Source organism: Hemibagrus wyckioides, linkage group LG11 (assembly GCF_019097595.1).
Source record: "Hemibagrus wyckioides isolate EC202008001 linkage group LG11, SWU_Hwy_1.0, whole genome shotgun sequence".
In the NCBI taxonomy this organism is placed as follows: domain Eukaryota; kingdom Metazoa; phylum Chordata; class Actinopteri; order Siluriformes; family Bagridae; genus Hemibagrus; species Hemibagrus wyckioides.
In genome coordinates this window covers 12,746,977-12,773,907 of record NC_080720.1, presented here as the reverse complement: position 1 = coordinate 12,773,907, position 26,931 = coordinate 12,746,977, and the positions used below count along the sequence as shown (strand labels likewise).

General features: G+C 38.2%; 1 protein-coding gene across 1 annotated transcript in view; it reads right to left on the bottom strand.

Annotated features, from left to right (window-relative positions):
- Positions 1–5,207: 5,207 nt before the first annotated feature.
- rab6ba (RAB6B, member RAS oncogene family a) overlaps positions 5,208–26,931 on the bottom strand; it is a 76,393-nt gene continuing 54,669 nt past the window's right edge. The window contains exons 4-8 of the mRNA XM_058404002.1: positions 26,704–26,809; positions 24,100–24,211; positions 15,542–15,635; positions 11,156–11,222; positions 5,208–5,529 (exon numbers count right to left, since the gene is read on the bottom strand). Of these exons, the coding sequence (XP_058259985.1) occupies positions 5,465–5,529; positions 11,156–11,222; positions 15,542–15,635; positions 24,100–24,211; positions 26,704–26,809 (444 nt within the window). The 3' untranslated portion in view covers positions 5,208–5,464. The remainder of the gene's footprint in view (positions 5,530–11,155; positions 11,223–15,541; positions 15,636–24,099; positions 24,212–26,703; positions 26,810–26,931) is intronic.

Here is a 26,931-nt window from a genome sequence, read left to right as displayed (position 1 = left end):
TTTATCAATTTATCTCTAATGAGCAAGTGGCAAGGATAAGGATTTCCTTATGAGGACAGTGGCAAGGAAAAACTCCCTGAGACGACAACAAACCAGATTCAAAAGAGACCCCATCCTCATCTAACTATAAAATCATTTCCTTTCTATAACGGTGTGCTACATAAAAAGTAACCAGGAAGTTCATTCTACTTTTAATATGAAGTGTATGTTGTTGAACAGCTTGTGACCGCAGATTTAGATGAGGCAGGATATTAATAACAAAATCACCTCCAACAAAAGTGAGGAACAACAATCAAAGTGAATTTTTAGAGTAATCCTGTAATAACCAGTCGAGACTCAAACACATACTGTATATTGTCTAGCAGCTTGTTTTATTAGTTTCATATTTAGATTGCTTCACTGCATTTAAGGTAACAGCTTTATCCAGGGTTGCCAGGTTTCAGCATAAAATTTCCAGGCCAAACATATTTTAAAACACACACACCCCCACCCACACCCACACACACACACACAGACACACACAAAATATCTGAAACTAACTAGCACTGAATGGGAAATAAGATCACTATGATGCACATGCATGCTGTATGCACATTACTCACTGTATAATCCTCAACTGAATTAGTATTTCAACAGAATTCAAAATGCATGTTTTTGTGAATGACAATAACACTTCCAATTTTTACCAAATGCACACTCTAATAATATACACATACTCCATTCCTTGCTATGCTTTTATAAATAAACCATTTCATTATATAAAATTAATCTTGACATCTGCTGCATCAAACAGCTTTATACTGGGGTATAAAACACCATGTAATGACATTTAGCCGAACCATATAAGCAGGTAAGCAGTAAGAGACTCATGGCAAGTTTAAAATAGTTTTAAAAATCATACTTGAGAAAAACACTTAGGGCAAGTCCAACAGGATACAATAATTGCCAATTCCACATAATTCACAGTTTCTGAGAAAGAACACATGATGTTAAGCATAAGGTGAGGGTTGGGGTCAGACTATGCGTGTGGGTTTTTCAGAAGTTATCAGGAACTCATGAAAAGTTTATCCTAAGTCAATACAGATAATTTTGAAAATTAAACACCAACACGGAAAAGAAACTGTCCGTCATTTAAAGGCTATGTAAATATAAAAGAAACTCACTCTGGAGAAACATACATGCCCTATCATTTTTCTTTTCAACAAACGTTTAATTTTTTGGTAATTTGTTCATTTAAGCCACGCTTTTCAAGTCAATGCATTCTAGATCCTTGCACATAGTTTCCAAGTAAAGGTAGCTACTAACACGTACCTATTTCTAATTTAAGATTTTAGCTGTCATCTAGCTAACTGCTTCCGTTTAAAGCACATGTCAAAGGTCTGAGGCAAAACACTTGGTCTGTTTTAAGGGTCTGTTTCACACTCCAGTAAGAGCCCAATTGTTGGTAAGGACATTTTAGCTACCGTGAAAATGGTTGGGGTGAGCAACAGCAGTCTCTATCCAAATCGAACCTAATGTTCAGTGGTCCTTTACTGCAGCCTTATTTGTATTAGTATTAGTAACCTCAGCTTGCTTCTCAAGAAGTTCAAGTGAAAGGCATCAGATATGTAAACAAAATCTTTAACTCTTGCTTTTGAAGTTGCTTTTTTAGCTTGGTGTAGTGGGTCAGGTCAAGTTTAACCCCTTTGGTAGTGTTTGGAATAAAGTTACCCAGGACATTATTGGGGTTTTAAAAGCACAAAATAAAATAAAATAAAATAAAATAAAATAAAATAAAGAATTTACACAAAATATCTTTATCTCAATCCCAAACAATATAGATAAAATTTGTGATTAATGTTTGCAATTACTAGATGACATTGTTTTGCTAAAAAACAGGTTGTGTCACAATATATACGAAAATAAAGATCTTGGAGGCACAAATCTAGAAAAAAAAAGAAATGCAATAATGATTTAGTTAAACCCTTATAAACCTTTACAACGTTTCAGTGAAACCCTTATAAACATGAGAATCAAATGATTGTAGCAAGCACTGGCAATAAAACACAGCTCTCAAAAATGCACCTGCAAATGTAGATGATTTACAAGAATGATTTACAACTAATGCAAAAACGTTAGCAAAAATATAAAACAGGGCAGTTAGACCCGAACACCACAGACGAAGGAATGACATTTATGATACTTCGGAAGCCATTCTGTAAGAAGGTGCATTATGATAGTTCACAATCATAGCAATAAAAAGAATTGCAACTAAACTGTAAAAATAGCTGACAATTAACTTTTGGATGGTTGTGTGGGAAAATCAGGAAGCATCAGGGAAAAACAAAGTAATGTCATAGTTTCAGTTAGAACCTTGTCGAACCTGTGAAGCTTAAATGACTCAGAGTTGTTGTTGAACGAAAGAAACATGCTATGACATGATTACGAGGCTCATTAAAAATCTTTATCTGCTTCTTCAGAATAACTACTTGACCTACCTGAAGTTTCGCTTAGCATTAATAAAACCCGACTAATGTTAACAAAGCAACAACATAAGCTAATATGTATCAATGTTTAAATATTTGTTTTAACTTACAGTGACGATTTATTGAATTCAAGATTATGTTCATAAATGCCGACTTCCTGAAACCAGGTTTCCAATTAACTGTTGGGACTAAGGTAAAATTTAATCTGACCTATTTTACAAAAATAAATGAATGTTATAGATGTCATTGACATACTACTGGATCAGGGATGAAACTGTATTAATTTTCAATAATTCATTAAATTTGGATTAATACATTTTCTGTCCATCCACATCCAGTCTATTCCAGAGGACTCGGGTCACCAGGCGGGACATACCCTGCATAGGGTGCCATTACACTGAAGTGCACAATCACACACATACACACACACACACACACATTTGTACACATATACTTCAGACGAGCCCACAACACGTCGTTGGACTGGGGGAGGAAACCAGAGAACCAGGAGGAAACTCCCAAAGCATGGGGAGAACAAGAAAACTGGTGTTTGGCAGTTGAGGTGTGAGGCAGTTGTAAGCCCCCATATATGAGAAATATCAATTAAATCTACAAAGAAAGGAGAAAGTTAACAATCCACTTTGACCGTTTTGATTATTAGCAGTTTATTAATCATTTAGTAATCTTAACATCACAGAATTATCAGACAATTAACCAAATCAAAAGCAACAGAAGGCAGGTAGGTAATAAGACTTTTTTTTTTATTGATTTTTATTGGTTCAGACAGACATGCTAGATCTCTGTACAGTGTGAATGGAGAGTGAGCTCTGAATCAATCAGACTTAAATTGAAACATTTACACTAGGAATAGCCTCACGCTCCGAAGCAGGACCCAACATACACACAGATGTTTGTTTGTTTTTTCTTTCTCTTTTTTTTGGCCAAGAATGGTGTGTATTACTGTGCCAACAGAAGAATGAACAAATCACAGATTCACTGTTGTTTTGGTACACACCTTATAAGGGCTAGACTATATATACATCCTGTTCATGCCTAATGATATAATCGACTCTATCTACACAATGATGAAAGAATAAATGAGGTGAAAGGGTGACACAGGGAGTAAACAAAATGTAAACAAATGCCACAAGGTGCCAAAGTAAACGGTTAAATAATCAACCAATAAATACCCTCAGTTTCACTCTCTAGCGTACGCGTACCGCTGGGCTGTCAGCGTCCATGCCTTTCAAAACAATCGGTGAAGGCATCAGGGAAATAACACAGAGGGCAAAACTGATATTTGTGTGTCAGTAATGAATCAACGCACAACTAATGCTTGTTTTGCTTCTTCCGTGTAGCAGGAGATCCTACAAGACAGTCAGGCAGGTGAGTCAAAGCATACAGTGATATAGCGCACAGATAACCCAGTCAGAATGCACAGATCTCGACTAGAAGGAACGGGACTTGGATATGATTTTGATGCTGCAGTTATAGATAAGAACAGAACCCTCTTTAGATTTCATTGGAAACTCTCGATTGTGTTATTTGGAATGCCATTCTCAAATCTCGAATCTGTAATTTACAGTTGAGCAACTTATCTGATCTGCTTTTAAGAGTTCCCCAGAACTCTCCAGTTACACGAGTATTTTCAGTAAAAAGAAAGTGAGTGATTTTTTTCCCTAATTGTAAATAGATAGTATAGCAACACTAAAGATGAGTTATTTGTCTAATAGAGACTGGCGAGATATTCTCTACATCGACCTTGAAACATTTACATCTTTCTTTCAAAAGTGCATTAGGAATCGAAATAAAAGCAGTGTCCACTACCACGCTGTGTCTGACCTCAAGACGCAGTGGCGGACCTCAATGTCTCAGAGCGCTGCAAATTTATAAAGCACCTACAGTAGATCTCGGCATAACTCTAATTCTCAGTAGTCATCTAAGGTTGTGTTCGGAGGAATACTACATATTCTATCAGTCTTAAAGCGTTATTTACAATGAAGCATGACTATACCATATCAATATGAAAAAGCTTACATGGTCCTGTTGTTGTTGTTGTTGTTGTTTTGTCGTTCTTAAATAGGAATGTCAAAGTGATCAGAGTTTTGTGAGCTCTTCAGCTCTTTTCAGCTCTTCAGTCCATATTACAAACTGGAGAGAAATCCTACATCTAATGTGTCTTCTATAAATCATCTTCTCATTTCAAGTGACTCAAATACGAGAAGCATGAGAGACGCTTGTGAAGAGAAGCCTGTGCGGTAATGGAAAATAAAGCAGGACATTTCTCCAGGATGGGATTCAAAGTGTCTACGTTGATGTCTACATTGATGAGCCTCAGTCTTCTATACTGGCTCTCTCTGAAGTACATTAAAACACTCACAAACCTTAAAACAGTGTGAAGTTTTGATACAGTGCATAAAGTCACGTGTGTGAGTAAGCGTTTACATGGACATATTCAAACTCGTGTACACATATGCCAGCTGACAGAATTGAGTGGAATTATAAAAATCGAAATCAGCGGGAAAAAAACAAACAAAAGGTCTTGCATGCACACTTGCTTCGTATTTTCATCTGGTAATTATTGTTCAGGTTCCCTTCAAACTCTACTGGCTGTCTGATGCATCTTCCTCATTTAAGAAGCAATTTTAATCCTGTCTTTCTTTCTTTCTTTGTTTTTTTTTTTAAAGAGATTTTCTTTGAGTGTACAAAAATAAAAAGCAAACGCAAAAAAATAATCCATGATTGGACTTTTTGTTGTTGTTTTTTTTTTCTGTCCCTTTCAAATTTTTAAGACATTTTGGCAATTTTGTTAATAAAGTATACTATTTCACAAGTGAAAATTGACTCAACACTGTTTTCAACCAGTGACCTTGTGGTCTAACATGAATGCCAAATATCCAATCTCGAAAGACTCGAAAAACTCAACTGGAACTTAATCAACAGAAAGCAACACAACAAGCATGTGGTGTAAATGAAGTGGCTCGATCAGCTGGGGGCTATTAACAGGAGCATCCCCCTTCGGTGGTGGTCGGCTCTTGCGGTTTGTCCAGCTTGATGTCGATCACTGAGGAAGGTCATTAAGGAAAAAGAAGCAGCTTCGTTGCGCATCATTATTGCTCATATACCAGCTACAGTATTTTACTATTCACTCCTCTGGGTCTCTTCATTCATTTAAATTGTTCAGCTTAGAAAAATCCTGATGTAATGAAATTTATCCTGAATGCATTTCACAGATAAATGAAAATTGATCAGATGCAGAATTTCCTTAAAGGAAATACAAAATACTTTCATTTCTAGTCTACTGATCCGGTAAAGCAGAAATGTCAGGTCCTAGAGGGCTGGAATGAGTGTTTTTTTCCTCTTTCTATAGTACACTGAATTCAGCTGGATAATTAGCTGATGAAGTTAAATCAGGTGTGTTAAATGAGGCGTGCAGAACTGTGGCCCTCCAGGCCTGCAGCCTGACACCCTGCATTAAGGAACAATGTCAGGCAAACAGGCCATAAAATATAGATCATTATTGACCCCTGGAGGCAGAATGACAATGTGCAGGCTGCAGTACTCTCTCTTGCTCTCAAGAAGGTGCTGTATTTGCAAACGCACCACAATCTGTTGTGGAAGTGAATTCAAATCCCCGACCATGCCATGTGGACTTGTATATCGTTAATCTAGCGCAGTGCTGTTTGAAGAGTGTGATGGATTTGTCTTAAGTCTTAACTGGTAATTTCACTTAACTCATCTAATTCCTCATCCCCCCTGGCATCAATTACACAGCCTGACAATTCCTGCTGTCACTTTTCTTATTTGTAGGAAAAGCAAAATGTAAAATATAATTATTATTTTTGAGAGTATTAGACAATTTCACACCCTGTATAAAATGGCACATTTTTTCTATTGCTTTTTTTTTTCTTTAAAATGAGTGACATCACCATCTGTCTTCTGTCAAATATGAGTAAGTCATCGACCGGTATCCGATTATATCCAATCACTCAGACATCATTACTGTGTCATATGTCTGTCACAGAGATAGATAAGACGGGGCTTGCTTTACTTTAGCTATAGAATAAATAACATTAAAGTGTCACGTGTCTGTCACAAAGAGAGATTTGCTGTATTTTAGCTATAGAATAAATGCTATTAATGTTCCAAGACATATTTGGTATTAGAGCTATCTCACCCAATATTAAAATACAGACATTTCTAAATATTCATATAGTTGACTGAAAAGATTGTTGAAATATGTACAGCCTACTATGCTTTAGCTAGAACAGAAACTATCTTGTCATTTGCAATGTTTCTTATCAATGTACCACTGAAGAAGCTGAGTCAGGCCAGTGTTATGGAGTGTGATGAAACTGATTAGTAATATGATCAATATGCACTCAGCAGAGATTCATAAAACTAATCCTTTAACTGTGCCAGTTGTGTTTCACACATAAATTGTGTTTTAATTTGTCATCTTGGTGTGTGTGTGTGTGTGTGTGTGTGTGTGTGCGTGTGTGTGTTTGTGTGTGTGTGTGTGTGTGTGTGTGTGTGAGAGAGAGAGAGAGAGAGAGAGAGAGAGCGAATGCTGCTGTCAGAGTGCATGGTTTAACTCAAATGTAAATGAGAAAAGCAGACATTTAATATTCATATTGAAGCCAAGGAATAGCAGGAGCTGTCTATGCTTTCTGGGACAAGAGCATGTGGAAGAATAATCTTGCATCTCTCTCTCGCTCTCTCTCTCTCTCTCCTCTCTCTCTCTATCTCTTTCTCCCACTCTTAGTCTCTCTCCCTCTTTTTTTCCTCTGGATCGATACTCAGTAGAGTGCAATAACAGCAGGAGGCCTCAGTGCCATTAAGTCTACATAGAAAGACAGGGTTGGGTGAGCCATCAGGAAGGACTCTACATCACCCTGACAGGCTGTCATACACACACACACACACACACACACACACACTGTATCACTGTAGATAAATGATGCACCTAACATGAGTTGTAACCTCAGTAACTAAAAGGAAACCTATTAGCTCGATCAACTTCTCAAATAAACATTTTCTTTTGGAAAACAAAAAGGACCAGCCAAATATTCTCACGGTGTCCTGTCTTTTCCTATCATCATGGAAACATTTTGTCTATAAAAAAGACCATCACACACCGACTCACACACATCTCCGACAAATCAACATTTGAACCCCACCCCCCACACACACACATACGTCACCAGCCTGAGCCGTCTAACCTTCAAACCTAATCAATAAAACTCACACCCACAGGCTCTCACAATCCCAGACAAAAGTGAGTTTACAGACTCACCTGTCAAGCTGATTAAGTTCAGTGACTGTCAGTGCTCTGATTGCTAATGACACCTAGTCAAAGTACCACCAACAATTGAGCCCACTAATAACCTGGAGTGTGGAGAACACCCTTGAACTCGATGCCTTTAAAGCACACAGCACACTGACTTCAGGAAAATAATCTCCACTTCCCCTGCTAATCTTTAACAGTTTCTCGGCAATACAATCAGACATTATATCCCTGTTTCATCAATAAGAAACTTTACTCTACCTTGACAAAACACTTTATAAAGTTTTATCTACGGTGCAATTTTTTTTAAACCTCTGTGATAGACAGCTTTCTCTCGTCAGTCTTTATCATCTGCCTCAGTTCATCATCCTCCCAGGGAAAGAGGAAATTACGAGACACTATCAGGACAGGACAGGAAATCAGCAGCAGACTGGAGTCAATACAAAACCTGTGTGCATGTTTGCAGGAAAGAGTATTCATGTAAACAGTCACGTTCCACAATAAAAACAGTCTACTCTAAAAAATGCTCTCATCAGCAAGGTGTTATCGCATTCTGATAACACAAACTGCATGCACAAACTGTATTAGCTTCTGTAACCGGGCAGCTTTTCTTAATCTTAACCAAACTTCAGAGAGCTTTAGCATTCTGGCCCACTTCAACTCATGTCGAAACATATAATCTAAACCATATACAGCCTTTCATTATTCATTATTTTAATCTTTCTTAGCTTGTGTTCACATAGACATTTTGACCTTAACATGTGTTGTCACCTGTTGTAGGTTTGTTTTTGGGTGGAGATGAGTACTGACTGGTGTGACACAGGCTGACGATCCTTTTAAACAGAAAACACAAAACTGGTTTTTAATGCATTGCTATGGTTTGATGTGTGTTGCCTGTCTAGAGCAAATGTATGACTTTCTCAATACCAAAAGATCTTGGTAAGAGTGTTCCTAAAAACCAACCAGTATGTGACATCTTTTATAGCATTTGGTAGACACCCTTATCCAAATTGAATGTTAAGGGTTAATGCCTTGTTTAAAGATCCCAGGGGTGTGTTGGGATTTGAACACATAACCTTCTAATCTGTAGTCAACAGCTGTCCATCAGCTATCACTCCCAAATGCTCTGACCATCACATCCATATGTGGGTCTTCCCTAAACTGTGGCCACAAAGTTGGAAGAGCACAGGTGTCTAGAATGTCTTTGCATCCTATGACTATAAGATTTCCCTTCACTGGAACTAGAACAAAAAATGATCTTCTAAGACCCCTAAACATATTCCAGCATGGCAATGCCCCTGCATACAAAGCAAGCTCCACAGACAAAGACATGGTTATTGCTAAGGTTAATGTGAAAGACCTTGAGTGGCCCGAGTCCTGACCTCACTAATACTTGAATAAACCCAAATCCCCACAGGCACGCTTCAAAATCTAGTGGAAAGTCTTCCCAGAAGAACGGAGGCTGTTATAACAGCAAAGTTCAACAGTTTATGGGATGTGCACATATAGATATAATGGTTAGGTATTCCTTTAGGCATATAGTATATATCCATGAGTATGTGTAGTTTATTAACATTAAAATATACAAATATAGATTAAGACAAGAGACAAATTCCTCCACCAAACACAACAACAAAAAACCTAGTAACTTAAACAAGCCTGAATGTCAAGGAGAATCATATTTGATATTCAGATACAGCTGTGATACACAAACTGAACAGTTCAGTGTGAATGCCACGCTCTATAAAAGTTCAGCCATTCAAAAAATGCATTGTTAAGGGTTCTAAGCATCCTAATCTTTGTCTCAGATAAAAAAAAAAAAAACAACACCCTGGTAGATTGCTATATATAATTAAAGTTTTTCCTCAGAGCAATCTTTCAAAGAGTGTTTCTTGTGTACAGGTTGCAGACAGATTATTATCACTTTGTCCCTTCACTTCACTTCAGTCAACAATTCACTGTAATGCAAAGGAATTTTTCCTGAGTACTCTCTTCCAGCTTCTTATCAGCATTTCTGTCTCTAGATATGTCAAAGGCACTCTAGGCATCACGTTGTGACCTTTCACTATTTAAACCTGTCTGAAAGTCAGCACTTCTTTTCTCCAGCGTGTGAAAGGGCCACACAAATGCCAGCCAACAGATCCTATAGGTTACCTCCTTTCCTCACCAACATGCCATTTCTCTCACTGCAGTGGCACAGACATTTTATTCATTACTCTTTAGTCCACCTTGGCAGGGTGACTTTTTTAAGTTTTCAGATGGAGATTAATATGATTAAAGTGCAAGCTGTGCAATTACTGGCAGTAATATACTAATATACTAAGTAATAAACTATACTGAGAAAGGGAGTGTGCTTATAATTATTAGGAATGGCAAACGTTCACAGAGTTCCTTAATGTAGCAACGAAGTGCGTGATGTTTTCTCAGGAACCCTAATAGATTTTCTATCTCTACCTAGTAACATACCTAAAATAAAATACTGACTTAAAAACAATAAATACACAGAGTTCCTTTCATTTCTTTAACTGCACTTCCTTGTTTCCTCGTATATGTTTGCTCTGACTTCTACAGAAGCAAGAAAAGAATAAAATGCATATTGACCTGTTGTGCAACTCTATCACAATCAATCAGACAGAAATGATCTGCATTTATACAAGACGCGATTAAAATGTAACAAAAATCGTTGAAACTATGTTATAGCGTATATTAGATTACAAGCCAAGCTGAAAAGAAAAAGTCAATAAAAAGAAATATATTTAGAGCACCAGAATAACTGAAACCTGGCTTTGCATGTGCAGTCCCTGTAGTTCAAAGGTAAGTTTTTTTACATTTGTATTGAACATTATCAGTCATATAGGGTCAAAATGGAAGTATGGAATTAAAAATCTTCCTAGTTTGCAACATCCATGTTTTGTTTGATTAATTTCACACGTATACCTTTTTGAGTTATTATTTTGCAGACTTTCTCTGAAGATATTTAACTTACTGATAACTTCTTAATGTGTAGAAGTGGTTACTTCAACGTACTGACCAAAAATCTGAGCTATTGTTTGTGTTGGATTCTAAGAAATGTATTTCTTGAAGGATGAAATCAGCCTCAGATGGCGTTATAGCTCTTCAGTGATGGTTTACCAAGCCATGGCACAAAAAGACCCTAAAGAGTCTGAGTGCACAGTCAAACAAACACATGTGAAAGAACAAAGTGTTCCGTACTTCTTGTGTTTCTTTAGAAGCATGACATCAAAATCCTGAAGATGTTTTGGCACACTGAGATCTGGGAATGATCTGTCTGACAAACTTCAGCCTTTCCTGAGCAATTTAGGATTATCTTTGGGTTGAAAACTATTTCTAAAGTGTTTTGTGATGTGTGCCAGAGAACACAGAGTGCTGTTTCAAAGGATACTGCCCTCTTTGCTTGTCTCCTGCATGCTCTCCATCCCAGGAAGGGCAGCAGCCACACGTCGGAACAGCTGAGAAACAGACAGAAGAAAAAGAGAGAAACAGACACACATCATGTTATTAAAGGCCTACGTTGTGCTTTCATCCTTGGTTGGTCTACAGTCATCTATCCCCCCCTATCTCTCACACACACACACACACACACACACACACACACACACACACGCACACGCACACACACACACTCACACACACACACTTAGCAAATAAGCAACATCAGAGACATTTCATTAATCCCTATGTGTTAAAAACATGCCACACCCTCCCTTAACCCAGTGCAAGTACATTTCTTCTTTTTATTTAGCTTCTCTTTTTTTTTTAATGCTGACTTACTACATCGCTCATTGTTCTCACAGTAATTAATGATCTCTGTTGAGGTCCTTGTACAAACAATCATTACACAAACAAATTTGGATCTAAATTGCATTTAAATGTAATACGCAGCACTGAAGGGAGCCTTGTTTTCCTTCGAGGACAGCATGCAGGTGTGCTTTCACAAAGTTATAAATAGAAACAAATTCCCCATGCAGACCATTTGCACAGACTGTATCTGGTTCAGTTAGAAAACATTTTCAAGCGTCCATGGGTCAAAAGAGAAGCAGACATCGAAAAGCACTTTTAAGGGCTTTTTTGAGAATGTATAGCTCGTGGAGACCTGGAGAGGAGAAAGACGAGAAGAAAAGGCGACAAGACACGATGTCTGGAGCAGTGCTATAACTTACCTACATTGATTTATTCTGAATTACTCCTTTACTGGCTAGTTTAAATGATAATGAATGATGAGGTAAGAGCCTGTGGGGTAGAAATCCCTCTAATACGTACATATTTAGATTAACAGACACTCTGCTGAATCCGGGGACACTGTATAGACACGGAATAATCAATCTCTCTTACACCCAGGCCTGTGTAACACAGCACTTAGTGTATGCACACACATTCTCTGCCATCCATCACATCATACTGACCGGGAAGACAGTGGACCATTAGGCAGCACAAGGCATAGAAAAGGTAATGTTTGGTTAGTTTCCTCCAGGCAATTGCTTTTGAAGTGGAAAAAACCAAAGAGAACCATAAAGCACTTTCAAATGTGGCTGGAACAAGGTAAGAGAACATGAGCCAATCCAATTAGAAAACTCTCTCTCTCTCTCTCTCTCTCTCTCTCTCTCTCTCGTAACACACACACACACACACACACCCACACACACTGCTTTCATTAAACAATAAATATGTGTACCTCATTTGTACCTAATTGACAGAAATCTGCAGAAACCTATTAGATTTATTGTTGCCTTTCTATATATATATATATATATATATATATATATATATATATATATATATATATATATATATATATATATACACGTATATATATATATATATATATATATATATATATATATATATATATATATATATATATATATATATATATATATATATATATATATATATATATATACGTATATATCTGTTTGCAATTTATTCATGTTATAATGTAGAAACATTTCCTTGTTAGTGAAATATTATTTGCCCCAATATAGACTCAGAAATTCTTCCTAATTTTGTGTAGAGAAATTGAAGAGGCAGATATTGTATGTCTCATACTCTCATAGTTATGTTCTCTGTGTAGGTAAAATACTTCTTAAGATTTTATTCATATCTTTAAAACAGACATCGTACACTTGTGATGCACACACACACACACACACATGTATGCCTTGTAATATTGATCCCTATGTAACGGTATGTAATGGTCATAGATGCATGGCAAAGACATGACATACCGTACACATCGGCATAATAGATGAGACGAGTCAGAGCAGTAACTCCACATTAATGAATGAAGCATCTGTTGCTCCGATTAAACACAGATACACAGCTCTCATTCTTTCAGCTCATTAGCACTTTATTGTTGCTTTAACTGTTTTTTTTTATAGAGATGGTGCAGGGTGATGGTGCAGCCGCACAAATTCCTGACACCAGTCGCTCTGATATCTCTCATTACAGATTGAGCCAATCAGTGAATTAACAAAGGCACTATAAGCCTTATGTATGCGAGTATTGTCGTACACACTAACCAATCCATCAATGCACAGTTTGTCTTTGTTTCTGGCTGACTGTTATAAAATAAATACAGAGGTTTCAGGTTGTGAGCCCTGCAGCCTGGGTTTCATAAGTATGACAAAATTGCCATCAATAGATAAATTTGCTTATTTATCTTGCTTATTCTTAACACCAGCAAAAGCAGATAAACGGATTACTGTGCAGAGGTAATTGAAAAATGATTGGCAATTCAATTCTATTCAAGCAGAACAGTATGATGCACTTTTTGCCGTATAGAATTGTAAGGTTTTTTGTGTAGACACTGTGTTGCAGTGAGACGTAAAATCTTATTTTTCATTTTCCTACCTGATTAGCATCTGATTGGCATCTCTAAAGTGTCTACAGTGTGTGTGTGTGTATTAAATTACACATTGGAAGTTGAAAAGTTTTAAAAACCTTTATTTATACACACTGTGTAATTCGTTCAGAACAAATGGTCAATGGAAAATCAAAATTATCAACCCACTGAGGGCTGGATTCAAAATCACACAAAAAAATCAAATAAAAAAATTGAAATAAGGAGAGAGCAACTCTCTATGGGAGGTTTTCTTGTTGTTGTCTCTCCAGCGCACCTGCTGTCACTTTCATTTGCACCAAAGCAGGTGAATCACTTATGCTTCCTAACTGAATAAGCTGAGTTAAATGGAGAGGTAAACTTACCCCTGAAGTTTAACTGACTTGGGGTTGTGATAATTAAGTGTTTGAGCATTCTATCTATCTATCTATCTATCTATCTATCTATCTATCTATCTATCTATCTATCTATCTATCTATCTATCTATCTATCTGTCTGTCTATCTATCTATCTATCTATCTATCTATCTATCTATCTATCTATCTATCTATCTATCTGTCTGTCTGTCTGTCTGTCTGTCTGTCCGTCCGTCCGTCCATCTATGTATTCATCCATCCATCTATCTATCTACCCATCCATCCATCCATCCATCCATCCATCCACTAATCCACCATCAATCCATCTGTCTATCTATGTATCCATCCATCCATCCATCCATCAAAAAATCCACCCGCCCGCCCATCCATCCATCCATCCATCCATCCACCAACCCACTCGCCCGCTATCTCACAGTCATTTAAAATGTTGGAAGCTGGAAAATGTGAAAGCTAAGGATCTGTGCAACTTTGACAAGGGCTACATTGTAATGGATGTAAACTGTATGAGATGCTATCCCTTAATTATATTATCATATTACTTATTATATATATATATATATATATATATATATATATATATATATATATATATATATATATATATATATTATTTATGTTAATTCAACAGGACCTCTGCAGGAACAAAGCCTAGGCAAGGTTAGAAAGAGAATAAAAACTACATCTATATTTTTCTACATTGTTTTCCTCCAAGATTCGTTTAAAGGAGATGGAAAAGAATGAAAAAAGTCTCTAAAAATATTTGCTTGTTTGCACCAGTATTCAGTCACAGTGACACCTATAGGTTTTCCCAGGCCTCTGCACATAATCCTTCCATTACTGGTTAACAACTAGCCTTGTATCTCTGGTACAAAACTAAAGAAATAAACCTTAGCCCTTAAACATGTCTTGGCTGTTAAGCACAATATATTCATTTTTTTTTTTCATCTCAGCCTTTTCCTTTGTATGAGCTCAACACTAACATTAATCTAGTGTCGACTGACTAATTAATATTGACTAATGACACAACTTAATTACTTCAAAAACTTAAAAAAATCATGAGTCAGAATAATTGCTTAAACACACAAGGAAATGATTCCAGATGTTTAATGCATGCAAATGCAAGACTCTATAGAATGTAGCCATAGACGGCTGAGTCGACTGTATCAGCGTACTGAGAATAAGTGTCTCATGTTGATGCAGCCTGTGATGCACATAAAACTGTGGCTTACACTCGCTTCTCAGCCCACTCAGTACAGAGGGAGCCAAACACCACGCACACACACACACACACACGCGCGCGTCAGTGGGGACGAGAGAAGATGAGAGACAGCGGGGACGGGGCAGTGAGAGAGAAAGAAGAAAAAAACAAATCAGAGTTGGCGTCAGTTCTGCGTCTCTTCCACCTCTGCGCTTAGTCATCCTGACTCACTGCTTCGACTACACCTCAGACGACAAACCCGGAGAAACGCAGACTGTTCCCACACCCACACACATACGCACACTGCTCTTGTCCTTCTGCTGGCTGAATGTGGGCATTACGGAAAAAGCTCACCTGCTTGACGTTGTATCCTGTCTTAGCACTGGTCTCGATAAACATCACGCTGAGCTCCTTCGCCCGCTGCTCGCCCTCCTCGATCGTGATCTGCCTGTGGAGAGGAAAGCTTATTTAGGTGCTTTGGCTTGTGTGGGTTTAGCCTAAAATAGCTGACAGTACATAGTGCCCAGTGTAATGTAAAAAGCCAGTCTAATCTGTGGACACATTTAACTGATCAGCAAATCGTTTCATTTCATGCAATTTTATTCAAATTAAGTTGTAAGAAAGGAGCAAACACTGACCCCGCCCGGTGACCTTAACCCTAGAGTGGAAATTCACCACTGAATACAAGCAAATGAAAAGAGTAAAGAGGATATACTAAATCCCAGCCATACAAATTAAAGGCAATCAGAACAGCAATCGACTCCCACAGCTAGCCAGCGTCATAATACCATGAAGTAATAAATGCAATGGAAGGATTTAGGAATGCACCAATTCTTTTTTCTATTTGCAATACAATTACAATATCAGATTTCAGAATATCACTAGATACATGATACAGATTCAATAACATCCTTTTAGTAACCAAGCCGAATCTCTGCAAGCTCCTGTTGCCAAGTTACAGGAAACATTAGAGGCAAAATGGTGGAGTACTTTCTAATAAGTTATGTTCAAGGCATGAGCAGTGTTAACATCTAATCTCGTGGGGCCAGATGTGATCTCGAAGAAAAAAAAGAAAAAAAAACAGGTCTGCAGACACTAATGAGAATTTGTGGCTTTGGGAACATAGTGGACACTTTACTAGGTATGTCAGTGGAGGGGCAATGTCAAAGAATCAAGCAGTTCAGACTCTCACACTGACATTCATTATCGGATCAGTGCTTAGATTATTGCCTATTAAATCCATATGAGCTCTGGTAAAATATGGCCGAATAACACAGACTCAGAAATGGCCTTATCAATCACTGTCTCTAACCACACGCACAGTTGACTGATGTTAATTAACCCATGCTAAATCTGCACAAAAGGCTATCTCGTTAATTAATCCACATTTCTGAGACACTCTCGCACATCAAGCCAGGTCCATGAGAGCAGAGAGCATTTGGACAGAAAAAAAGAATGGAGATAAGGGAAGAAAAAACAGCGACAGGAGGAAGACTAGAGAGACTGACAGACAGGGGTTAAGAAAGATGGAGAGAGAAATCAAAAGAGAAAAGAGACAAGTGAGCTCTGAAGCCCTGAGAGGACAGACATGACGTAACCAGCAATTTCCTTTGTTCTCGTCCACACAGAGAAACACGTACCTGAGTTCAGTCAGCTCCACTTCCTCCCCAAAGCAAGCACACACTGCATGGAGCTGCAGCACGCTAAATATAGCAACTACACATATCTCAGATCTGAGCTCAGAGAACATCTCTGTCTTGTGAGAAATCGGGAAAAGGATGCTGAGTCTTTTGTTTTGCGCTAGATCCACGAGGGTGAGGGTGAGGCTATACGGCAAACCTGGCCTTACAATACAGCTATGAGTTCAGCACTGCTACATGAATCTGGGACCACGTGTCTAATGGGTAGCAGTGGGTGATATAAGAAAAATATCATATTATGATACTTGAAGACGTTTCTATAGTACATGTTTATGTAAGTATATGTCACCTTGCTAAACAACTGCCAGAAATATAGTAATGCGAAAACACTATGTCTAAACAATAAATTACATAAAACTAAAATATAATACATAATCACAATTGTAATGGTTCTGTTCAAAATTTTAACGTCAAATGAGCTGCTTCTAATCAGTTTGTAATTGATATTAAAACATTTTTCAGGTGATATCTCACAATGGTTCGTGACCCAAGTAATCACAGTATCACAGTATAGTATTTATCACTGTGCTACTACTGAGCAAACCAGAACTGATAGCAGCAGCAAAAATTCTCCCTGAGATAGGATAAGTAATAAACCCTTGCTGCCATACAGAAACCAAAATGAAGCGACTGTAGAATAGCGCCGAACTATCTATCTGTGTGCACCATTAACATTTACAACCTGATATCTGTCTGTCAGATCAGAGCCAGGAACAAGTTGTCCATCACACTGGCATAAACACACATTCAGCCAGTTCCTACCTGACATGAGATATGATGAGGTTTAGCTTCAGTGTAAAAGTCAGCCCACATAGCTCCCGTACTCTCCTGTTGCCAGCTCTAATAAGTCTCTCACACTCAGCACTGATATGAACTGTTTGTCTCTTGTTCACTAACCCATGACACCTCCCCCCCCACCTCTCCACAACCCCACACACACCCTAAGGACGTGAAGCACTAGACAGAATGCAAATGCAAGGATGAAGCCATTTTATCAAAGAGATGTCATCCTTTATTGCAGTGCATTGCATAAGTATCCACCCCCCTTGAGCTTTTCCACACATTGCAGTGGAATTATCTTGGGATTATATGCCATGAATCCACACACACACACACATACAAAAATAGCAAAAATTTTTTGCAAATTAAAAATACAATAGTAACTGAACGTATTTACTCCGTTACTATGAAACCCTAGCCTAATTTAGTTGAGGTGCAGACAGACGTCACAAAATTTCACGTTATTTCGCGTGTATGCAAATCCAGGACACAACTCTGGAAAATTGTGGTTTGGTATGATTCAAAAATTTTAACATCTTGCTGTGCATCATCAATTCTTTTATCAAAACATGACAAGAATATGGTGCAGCTAAAAAGGCAGGAGAACATGACTCAGAGGTTCCATCAGTTCTAGAAAGTAACATGGCAAAATGTAGAAAGGTTCAAAGGGAGGTGCCTCTACATAGCAAGCGAAACTTGCTATATGTTGATCATTTATCAAATGTGACTATGCACATTTATATGCATATAATGATTAAGATTTTCCTGTGTGCAAAGATCTGTGTTTACTTAGGCACACTCCTGACCATAAGTATTCACAAACCCCTAGTGGTAGAGAAGTGTAACTGCAGGCAAATTGATCATAAGGAGACCCATCCTACTTAGTATCTTCACATAGGAGACATTTAAAGCAAAATCCTACAAAATCATTTAGGATGTTGTCTTGTTTAAAGATTTAGCACTCATCTTCGCCAGGAAAGTGTTTTTCAGAAGCACTGCAAACTTTCTGCTGACAGTGATGAGAGCCTCATCAATCGATTTCATTGCTCACTGAATTACGCTAACGTGTGTTTGTGTTGCAGCGAGAAAGGATAAAGTGGGACGCTGCGAGAAAGACAGGTGAGCATCACAAAGTCGCTTAAAAAAGTAGAAAAGCACAAATAAAGAATTCACTGAGTTGTCCCAAGCCAAACTTGGGAAATTACAGAAGATTCTTTTTTTTGCTTGTGTTTACCATATATGCAAATTTTGGTGGAGTTTCTTTATGCAAGAGCCTGCACAAGCATAGCAATTTAGAACGACTGATTTATTTATTCCCACTGTGTACAGCTGCGTGTGTGATAAATGCTAATTTCCTTCTGCATCATGTCAATTCAAACTTATATGCATGGTTTAAAAAAAAAAGAAAGAAAGGGAAACATGGCCATGAGTCTACAGTGCTTACAGTCTCCAAAGATTTGTTGAAATCTCAGGATGTCTTTTATCGACATATAATTCCAGCCGACGATAAAATAAAGAACATGTCTGCAAGCATTATGTAGAGAACGAGTGAAAATGACTGCTGATGAGACAAAATGTCCGCTTGAACCTCCTGTGTGCTTGAAGAAGGAAAGCGTCCACATGCCACGTAGCGTTCATCAATATTTTATAGCGCATCGGCTCAAAGTGCAGCTCAGACATGCCGCATGAGCCACTCCGGCCCACAGGGTGACCGAGTTCACATTTCCTTTCCTGACCTTGTATTTCTGGCTGTTATTCAGACTTTAAAAGCATCAATGAACAACAATATGCTATGTTATAATTGAGCAATGTGTATATAGAAAAATTGCAATGAAAAAATGTATTCCATTCAGAGTGACGGGTTGGTGTTAAGTTACTGTTGTGTGTCTTTCTTCTCTCTCTTTCTCTCTCTCTCTCTCTCTCTCTCTCTCTCTCTCTCTCTCTCTCTCTCATATTGGCTGGAGGCCTTTAATAGGAGGTAATCTCGGCTGATATCTCGCTGCGAGTCTGGAACAGACTGGTACCATCTGTTTTTCAGAGAGAATAAATTTTCTCCACAAAAACATAACTTATACCGTGTGAGACAAATGATGGAAACCCATACACCCAACTGCTATAACCAATTCTCAATGTACTGGAATTTAATTTGATTCTTTAAACTATGAATCTGGGTTTCTTAGACCACCATGCTGTTAGCAGAGTACAGCTAGCTGAGTATTTCAGGGTGCAAAACAATTAATCCATCTAGGCATGGGAAGGTATTGGGGTGACGGTGATTGCTTTCGGCAAACCAGCAGAGAGCAAGCAAGCACCTGTCAGAAGTGTGAGGATAAAAAATTGGCACACTGATATGTTTACTCAATGTTACAGTGATAAAAGTCATTCCAGAAACACGTTCATGCCTCATATCCATGTACATCAATCTGCATATTTACAAATCCACACACACACACATATAAGAAATATTAATGCTCAGGCAAATGATAAGAGACGGCCGGCTCTCTTCAGCAACCGGCGGTGCTCTGCTATGTTAGCATTGTGCTAACCAGGTTCATTATCATCCAATTACTCCACAGCAGCCACCTACACCTGTCACATTCCATCACAGTTGTCTTGGAAACGGACACAAGGCTGCATTCGTGCTCACTAACACTGCAGAAGAGTCTGCAGTTCTCCAGCAGTGATTCATTACAAAATGACCACACTCAGTTTGGCTAAGGTTAAGCGCTGAAGGCGGATAAACTGCCTTGACGTCATGCTTATTCATTTATGTCAGCTTGTCCTGAGCTCAGGTACTTCAGGTCAAATCAATCCATCTACTACTGTGTACTGGAAATAAACATGTGCCTCCAGACCCACAGAACAACATCTAAGGCCCTACAGTAGCTCCAAAACAACACATAAACAGTTTAAAAAATTACACGACAAGAACAGTTTATATAATGTCTCCGCTCCCCTAAGTTCACATGACAGAAACAGCTTCAGGAAAACCCTTTTAGAGTGCATGGTGCTGGTAACTAACTAACCGTTTTAAATACCAGCCTTTCAATTTCCACTGGTTCATGAGCCAAGCCTTTATGTAACACGATACAGGAGTTTACTGATGCATATCAAGGAAGGGTGGATAAATAATACAATTAGCTATTAGCCATTAGCTAGCCATCAGACTAGTAGAAATTTCCCTGTGCTGACCCAGTCCAATATTTTGGTTACCCAGAAATCTGCTGCTAAATCTTGGCTGCTAACATAGTGTTAGCTAGTCAGTTAGTTAATTTGGAAATTGCAAAACTGGTGTTCCTGGTCAGTATCTATCAAAAGTGTTCTTTTAAATCACATGGATGGCCGGCTGTGTGTGCATCGCTTACCTGGGAAACACATGGCACAAGGATGCACTATGGGAAGAAGGCAGAGGCAGTGTCATGCTTTGGGCAGTGTTCTGCTGGGAAACCTTGGGTCCTGCCATCCATGTGGATGTTACTTTGACATGTACCACCTACCGAAGCATTGTTGCAGACCATGTACACCCTTTCATGGAAACAGTATGATGCTGAACAAACAAGTCTGATCCATGGAGGCCCCACCTCGAAACTTACAGGACTTAAAGGATCTGCTGCTAACATCTTGGTGCCAGATACCACAGCACACCTTCAGGGATCTAGTGGAGTCCATGCCTCGACAGGTCAGGGCTTTTTTTTTTTTTGGCAGCAAACGGGGGACCAACACAATATTAGGCAGGTGGTCATAATGTTATGGCTGATCATATATATGTATACATATATGTACACACATATGTATATTTTTTGTATAGATGTATATGTATATATATATATATATATATATATATATATAGATATATATATATATATATATAGATATATATCCTGTGATGCCCTGTTTGTTCCCAACAAAATTACTGTGTATTTCTTATTCTAGTGACATCAATTTAGCCATTTCTTTTTTCCATACTGACCCCACCCACTTTACCCCTTACCCACCCACATGGTTCTAACTCGTTTTGATGGCAGTGACCAAAGGCTTTAACACCACCTGTTGATTCAAGACCATCAGCAACCAGTTTGTTTTCAACGCCAACAGCTCCTCCGCAAAAGTATTAAACAGTATACTTCCAAATGACGGGGTGTCTCAAGCAAGTGTTGCTTGATTGACAAATGAGGGAATCATGAGGGAATCTCCCCAAATATGTTTGAGATCTAGTATCAGATACAGTGACCTGAAATCATGCTTACAGTCAGTTGTGCACTCATCACACCATTCTGTACAAATACACTGCACCTTCTGAGATGACCCCATAGCTCAAAGACTAAAGTCAAGCCTGGTCAATCCTTTAATCTATAGAGTCTGCAGTTTTAAATCAACCAAGACCTTTTGGGATGATACACGCAGATCACGGATGATCAGGCTACAATCCCTGGTTAAAAAAGATTAGGGGTGGGGGATCAGAGACTGAATAATACTCTTGGTAATGCACACATTTTTATTTTAAATAAAACATATACAGTACAACTCAGTATCAATATCCCTTTGATTAGTATGTCACTATTTACAGCTTATAAATTCTCATGTTTAATGACCTATACTTTGGGCTTCTGCTTTTTGTCCCGTTTTCTGATTAACATGATTGTACAGTGGTGGCTATATGTGTTACTGTAGCCTTCCTATAAGCTCCAAGCATTCTGGCCATTCTCCTCTGATTGCTCTCAATGACAAAGTGTTTCCACCTGCAGAACTGCCACTCACTGGATTGTTTTAGTTATTCACACAATTCAATGTAGCTTGTATGTACACACATGAAAAGCCCAGGAGATGAGCGGTTTCTGAAAGCAGTCCGTCTCATCTAGCCCCAATGACCACGCCCCGGCCAAAAATCACCGCAATCGCATTTTCCCCATGGAAAAGCACACAGTTCTCTTTTTTGAAGACTCTTCTATGGCAGAAAACATGTTCACCAGAAAACAATGACAGCTGTAGCACGATTGTTATGTGTGTGATTAGTATTCTTTAAGGACAACAAAAAATACACATAAAAATGATTTGCAACATACTGATTTTTACTGACTTTAAGCCAAATGGCTGATGGTTTTTCCTTATTAATAAACACTTATTGACCTCAACAATAAAGACCTCATGATTGTTACTGTAAATTTCTAAGGCATATGTGAGTAGAAACATGTCAGGCTCATTTGCCCCTGATCTTTCCTCATGTTGTGGATGATGGTAATGAATGCAGGACCACTGCTCATTAGGCAGTGGGAGCGCTCAGCATGGGAGTGAGTATGCTTAAGCACAGGGTGCAGATGCTTTATAACAGAAATGTGAGGACAGTTGATTAGTCATCTAGCTATCTCTCCTGGGACGAATCTTTCTTAGCTCTCTTCACAGGGCTTTTTCTCTTTGTTCCCCTGTTTTCCACTGGAGCTGAAGCTAGATTTCAAACCCTTCTGAAAAGTTGTCAGTTAGAACAAGATCATATTTCTCCTTCTAGTTATATGTTTTGCATAGTGGAGTAAGTAACATATGAGAGACAGGCAGCAGATGCTCAAAATGCTGCACACAGCACTTGCACACACCAGCTGTAGGGAGAGTACTACACCTACTTTAACTTTACCGGCTGCCTGTTTCATTTATAATTGATTTCAGAATCCTTTTACTGGTTTTCAGAGCTCTTACTGGCTTATCTCCGTTATACCTCCCAGAATTCCAAGCATACTATGCTTCTCCAAATCAAGTTTTAAGATTATCACGTACTTAGCGGTCATTCTAAAACTCACAGGCAGTCATTATACTTTACAATGCAATCCTACTTATTTGTTAAATAAATAATTCTCTTTTCCTCTTGGTTTTAATGACTTTTCTTGCTTTTTAAAAATGTATGTAGTGTTATATAATTGTATTTAATTTCGGATGAAGTGTGTTTAACAGGCTCTTTCTGAGGCACTGCAATAGATTACATGCATACATACATTCAGGGTGTCCCCTGATTTGTGCCCCAAATCCTGGGATAGTCTCTGGGCTCCCATAACTCTGTGTAGGATAAGTGGTACAGAAAATGGATGGATGGATGGATGGATGGATGAATGGATGGATGGATAGATGGATCGGATGATTGGCTATGGAATTATTGTGATAAAGGGAAATTGAACACCCTCCTTCAAGCCAATCAGGATGGGCCGGAATTCTGAAGCTCTAAATCATCTGATTCATTGATATCTCCAACTTACCAACAACTTTTTGCAACTGTATATGTGATATGCAAATATATTTAAGAAAGCATGCTTGGTATTTGTAAAGCTAAAGAAACCACACAGCAGGGATGTTGCAACCAAGTGCACTCTTAATCTATTTCCTGAGTAGGAGTGTCTCAGGATCCTTCATTGAACAGAACCTTACAGAATTGTGTGTAGTAGAACTAACCTCTTATCAGCCAGGTCTGTTTTATTGCCCACAAGCATGATGATGACATCACTTCCTCGCTCTGTTCTGACATCATCAATCCATTTGGAGGTTTGCTGGAATGAATTCACATCTAAAGGGAGACAGAGAGAGAGAGAGAGAGAGAGAGAGAGAGAGAGAGATGGGACACACCCATTAGACAATTTTACTGGAACCATAAGTTCATCTATAGCTATATGGTTACTAGCATCCTACAGCTTACTGCATAAGTCAGCAATAAGATGTTAAACTACTGACCAAAAGGTTGTGAGTTTAAAACCCAACTCCACCAACACACCATTACTGGGCCCCTGAGTAAGGCCCTTAACCCTCAACTACTCAGTTGTCTACAAAAAAAAAGATAAATTTAAGTCTATTGTAGGGCGTCTGCCAAATTACATAAATGTAAACAATTCTCTGTAGCTTTCTTTTTCATTTCTGTTTACAAAACTGCCCAAAGTTTTGTTTTGTATTGCCTAGACTAGTGCATAAATTGTTCAGTAAAATATTCCTCTACCTTTTCATTACCAAATTAACACTAAACTGTGCATTGCATATAAAACAAATCTGCTTTCTCAAAGTACTTGGTCATGTATTATTATTTATTATGCTGCCTCACCAGTGCTTTAATGTCAATTAAATATCATCCTGATCACTTTTCTCCTTCCCAATACACTATATACATTTATATAACAAGCAGCAGTGCAGTCAGACCTTCACGCTGCCTCACATACACACACAAAGGCTCTACATAGTTATTCTGTGCCAAACTATTCAGATGCTAATAAGATTCACCTAATGCACTTCAGCTGCACTTCGGCTCTAATGACATTAACAGCATTAGAGAATTATAATTACAAAATACTGAAGAATTAGAGTAGAAGAGCTCCTGATTCTGCTCCCGACGTTCATCTGAAAGAGTTGAGTCTTTGCAAATGACGCATCGGTATTTTACACACAGTACACACAGCAGGCTACACAAAACTGATAGAAGTATCATTTCTCTCGAATACTAACACACTTTAAACATATCAGGTCCTGTCCAAAATGACATGGAAAGACGTTTCAAAATCATCTTCAGTGCAATAAGTAAGGCCGCTACGGGAAGATTTGATTAGCTTGTGGCTCTAAGATAAAAGTCTGGATCTCGTCTCAGAATGACAGTAACGGCCTTGCTGCTGCGTCAAGGTCGAACTGACTGTGTGTCTCAGAGTGTGTCGCTTATAAAATCACAGATTGCTATTCATCTCCCCAGGGTGGCTATATCACGTCCCCCATGTTCTTCTGTGCATGCACTGTGTTGTGGGATTTAAAGTCAATAAACCTTTCATCTTTTTACGGGAAACGATAAAATGAAACGGTGGCTCTCCGGAGATGAAAGTCGACAATTAGGTGAAGTTTAACATGGAAATCGGTGTAATGATGTTCTAGAAGGAAACACTGAAACTGTTTGAGTTATTCATAGACCAGTAAAGTTCAAAATTTCTACAAATTTTAGATTTAAATCTGGATTTCAGTAAGGCTGCTTTGTGACATTGTTCTATACAAAAAACCTTGAACTGAACTGAACCACACGCTTGAGTCACATAATTTAATTGTCTCTACGTTATATTTCACCGAAGTCTTCTCTGTTTATATTACGCGTTTTTGTGTAGGAACTCTACTATGCATTATCACTTCAAAAACACCAAAAGAGCTGTCTTTTTCTTTTCAATCAAACAAGAGATGAATCAGTCCAGAATGCAGAATGTTTTCAGTTCATTACTATGAAAACAAATCTATGAATCTTCGACAGTATGCTCGGCTTAGCTAACATTAGATAAGTCTATAGTTAACATCTAACAGTGGTAGATTTGAATCATCAGCGTAGGCCGGTATTATCTTATTTAGCTCAGATTTATTTAGCTTTTCTTCTCTATTGGGAGAAAACGTTTGCCTGAAAATGGTCACAAATGGAACTTTTGTCTTTTGTACCAAAATGTGTCAACAAAATGTCAAAATTAGCATGCTACTAATAATAAATAATGGTGATGTTCATTAGAAAGTGATTAAACACCCTTTTTTTGTGCTGATCAGTGTGCTGACACATTCAAACACTTCCTATGCTTTTTTAGGCTCTCACAAGCTAAGATCAGTTACATACGTTATAAATACTAATAGTCTGGAGCATGTCCTAATAGCAGTGATTCCTGAGCAGTATTTGTTGCTTGATAATCTTTAGAGCAATACTGAAATTACTTTGCACTTTATGTGGCTTGGACAAACTTCTGTCATAGCTCTGTGTTGTTTTTTTGTGTTTAAACTTTATGTTGTATGTTTATGTAGCACCAGGTCCTGGAGAAACGTTGTTTCATTTCACTATGTACTGCGTCAGCTATATGTGGTTGAAATGACAATAAAGCTTCTTGAATCTTGAACTTTCTATTGGTAAGATTTTAGTGAGTCTTTTGAATATTGCATTACTCGTATGATTACTATTCATTTGAATGGAGTCTTTAATTTAGTGTTTTTTTCTTGCCTCTATGTTTCATACAGAAACCATATATTGTGTGAATATATGTAGTGTACATAACACAAAACGCTCACTTGTGATATCGTAAACCACCACAGCCACAGTGGAATCTCGTATGTAGCTGGGAATGAGGCTCCTGAAGCGCTCTTGTCCTGCTGTGTCCCACAACTGCAACCGCACCTGCAAGGGAGGACAAACAGTCTGAGATGACCCAACTCCAAACACACACTCAGAACAGTATGTAAATTTCAGTTCCAGGTCCGGATTTTAAGGCATAAAGGTTTATGCTGTTATCTGTTTTT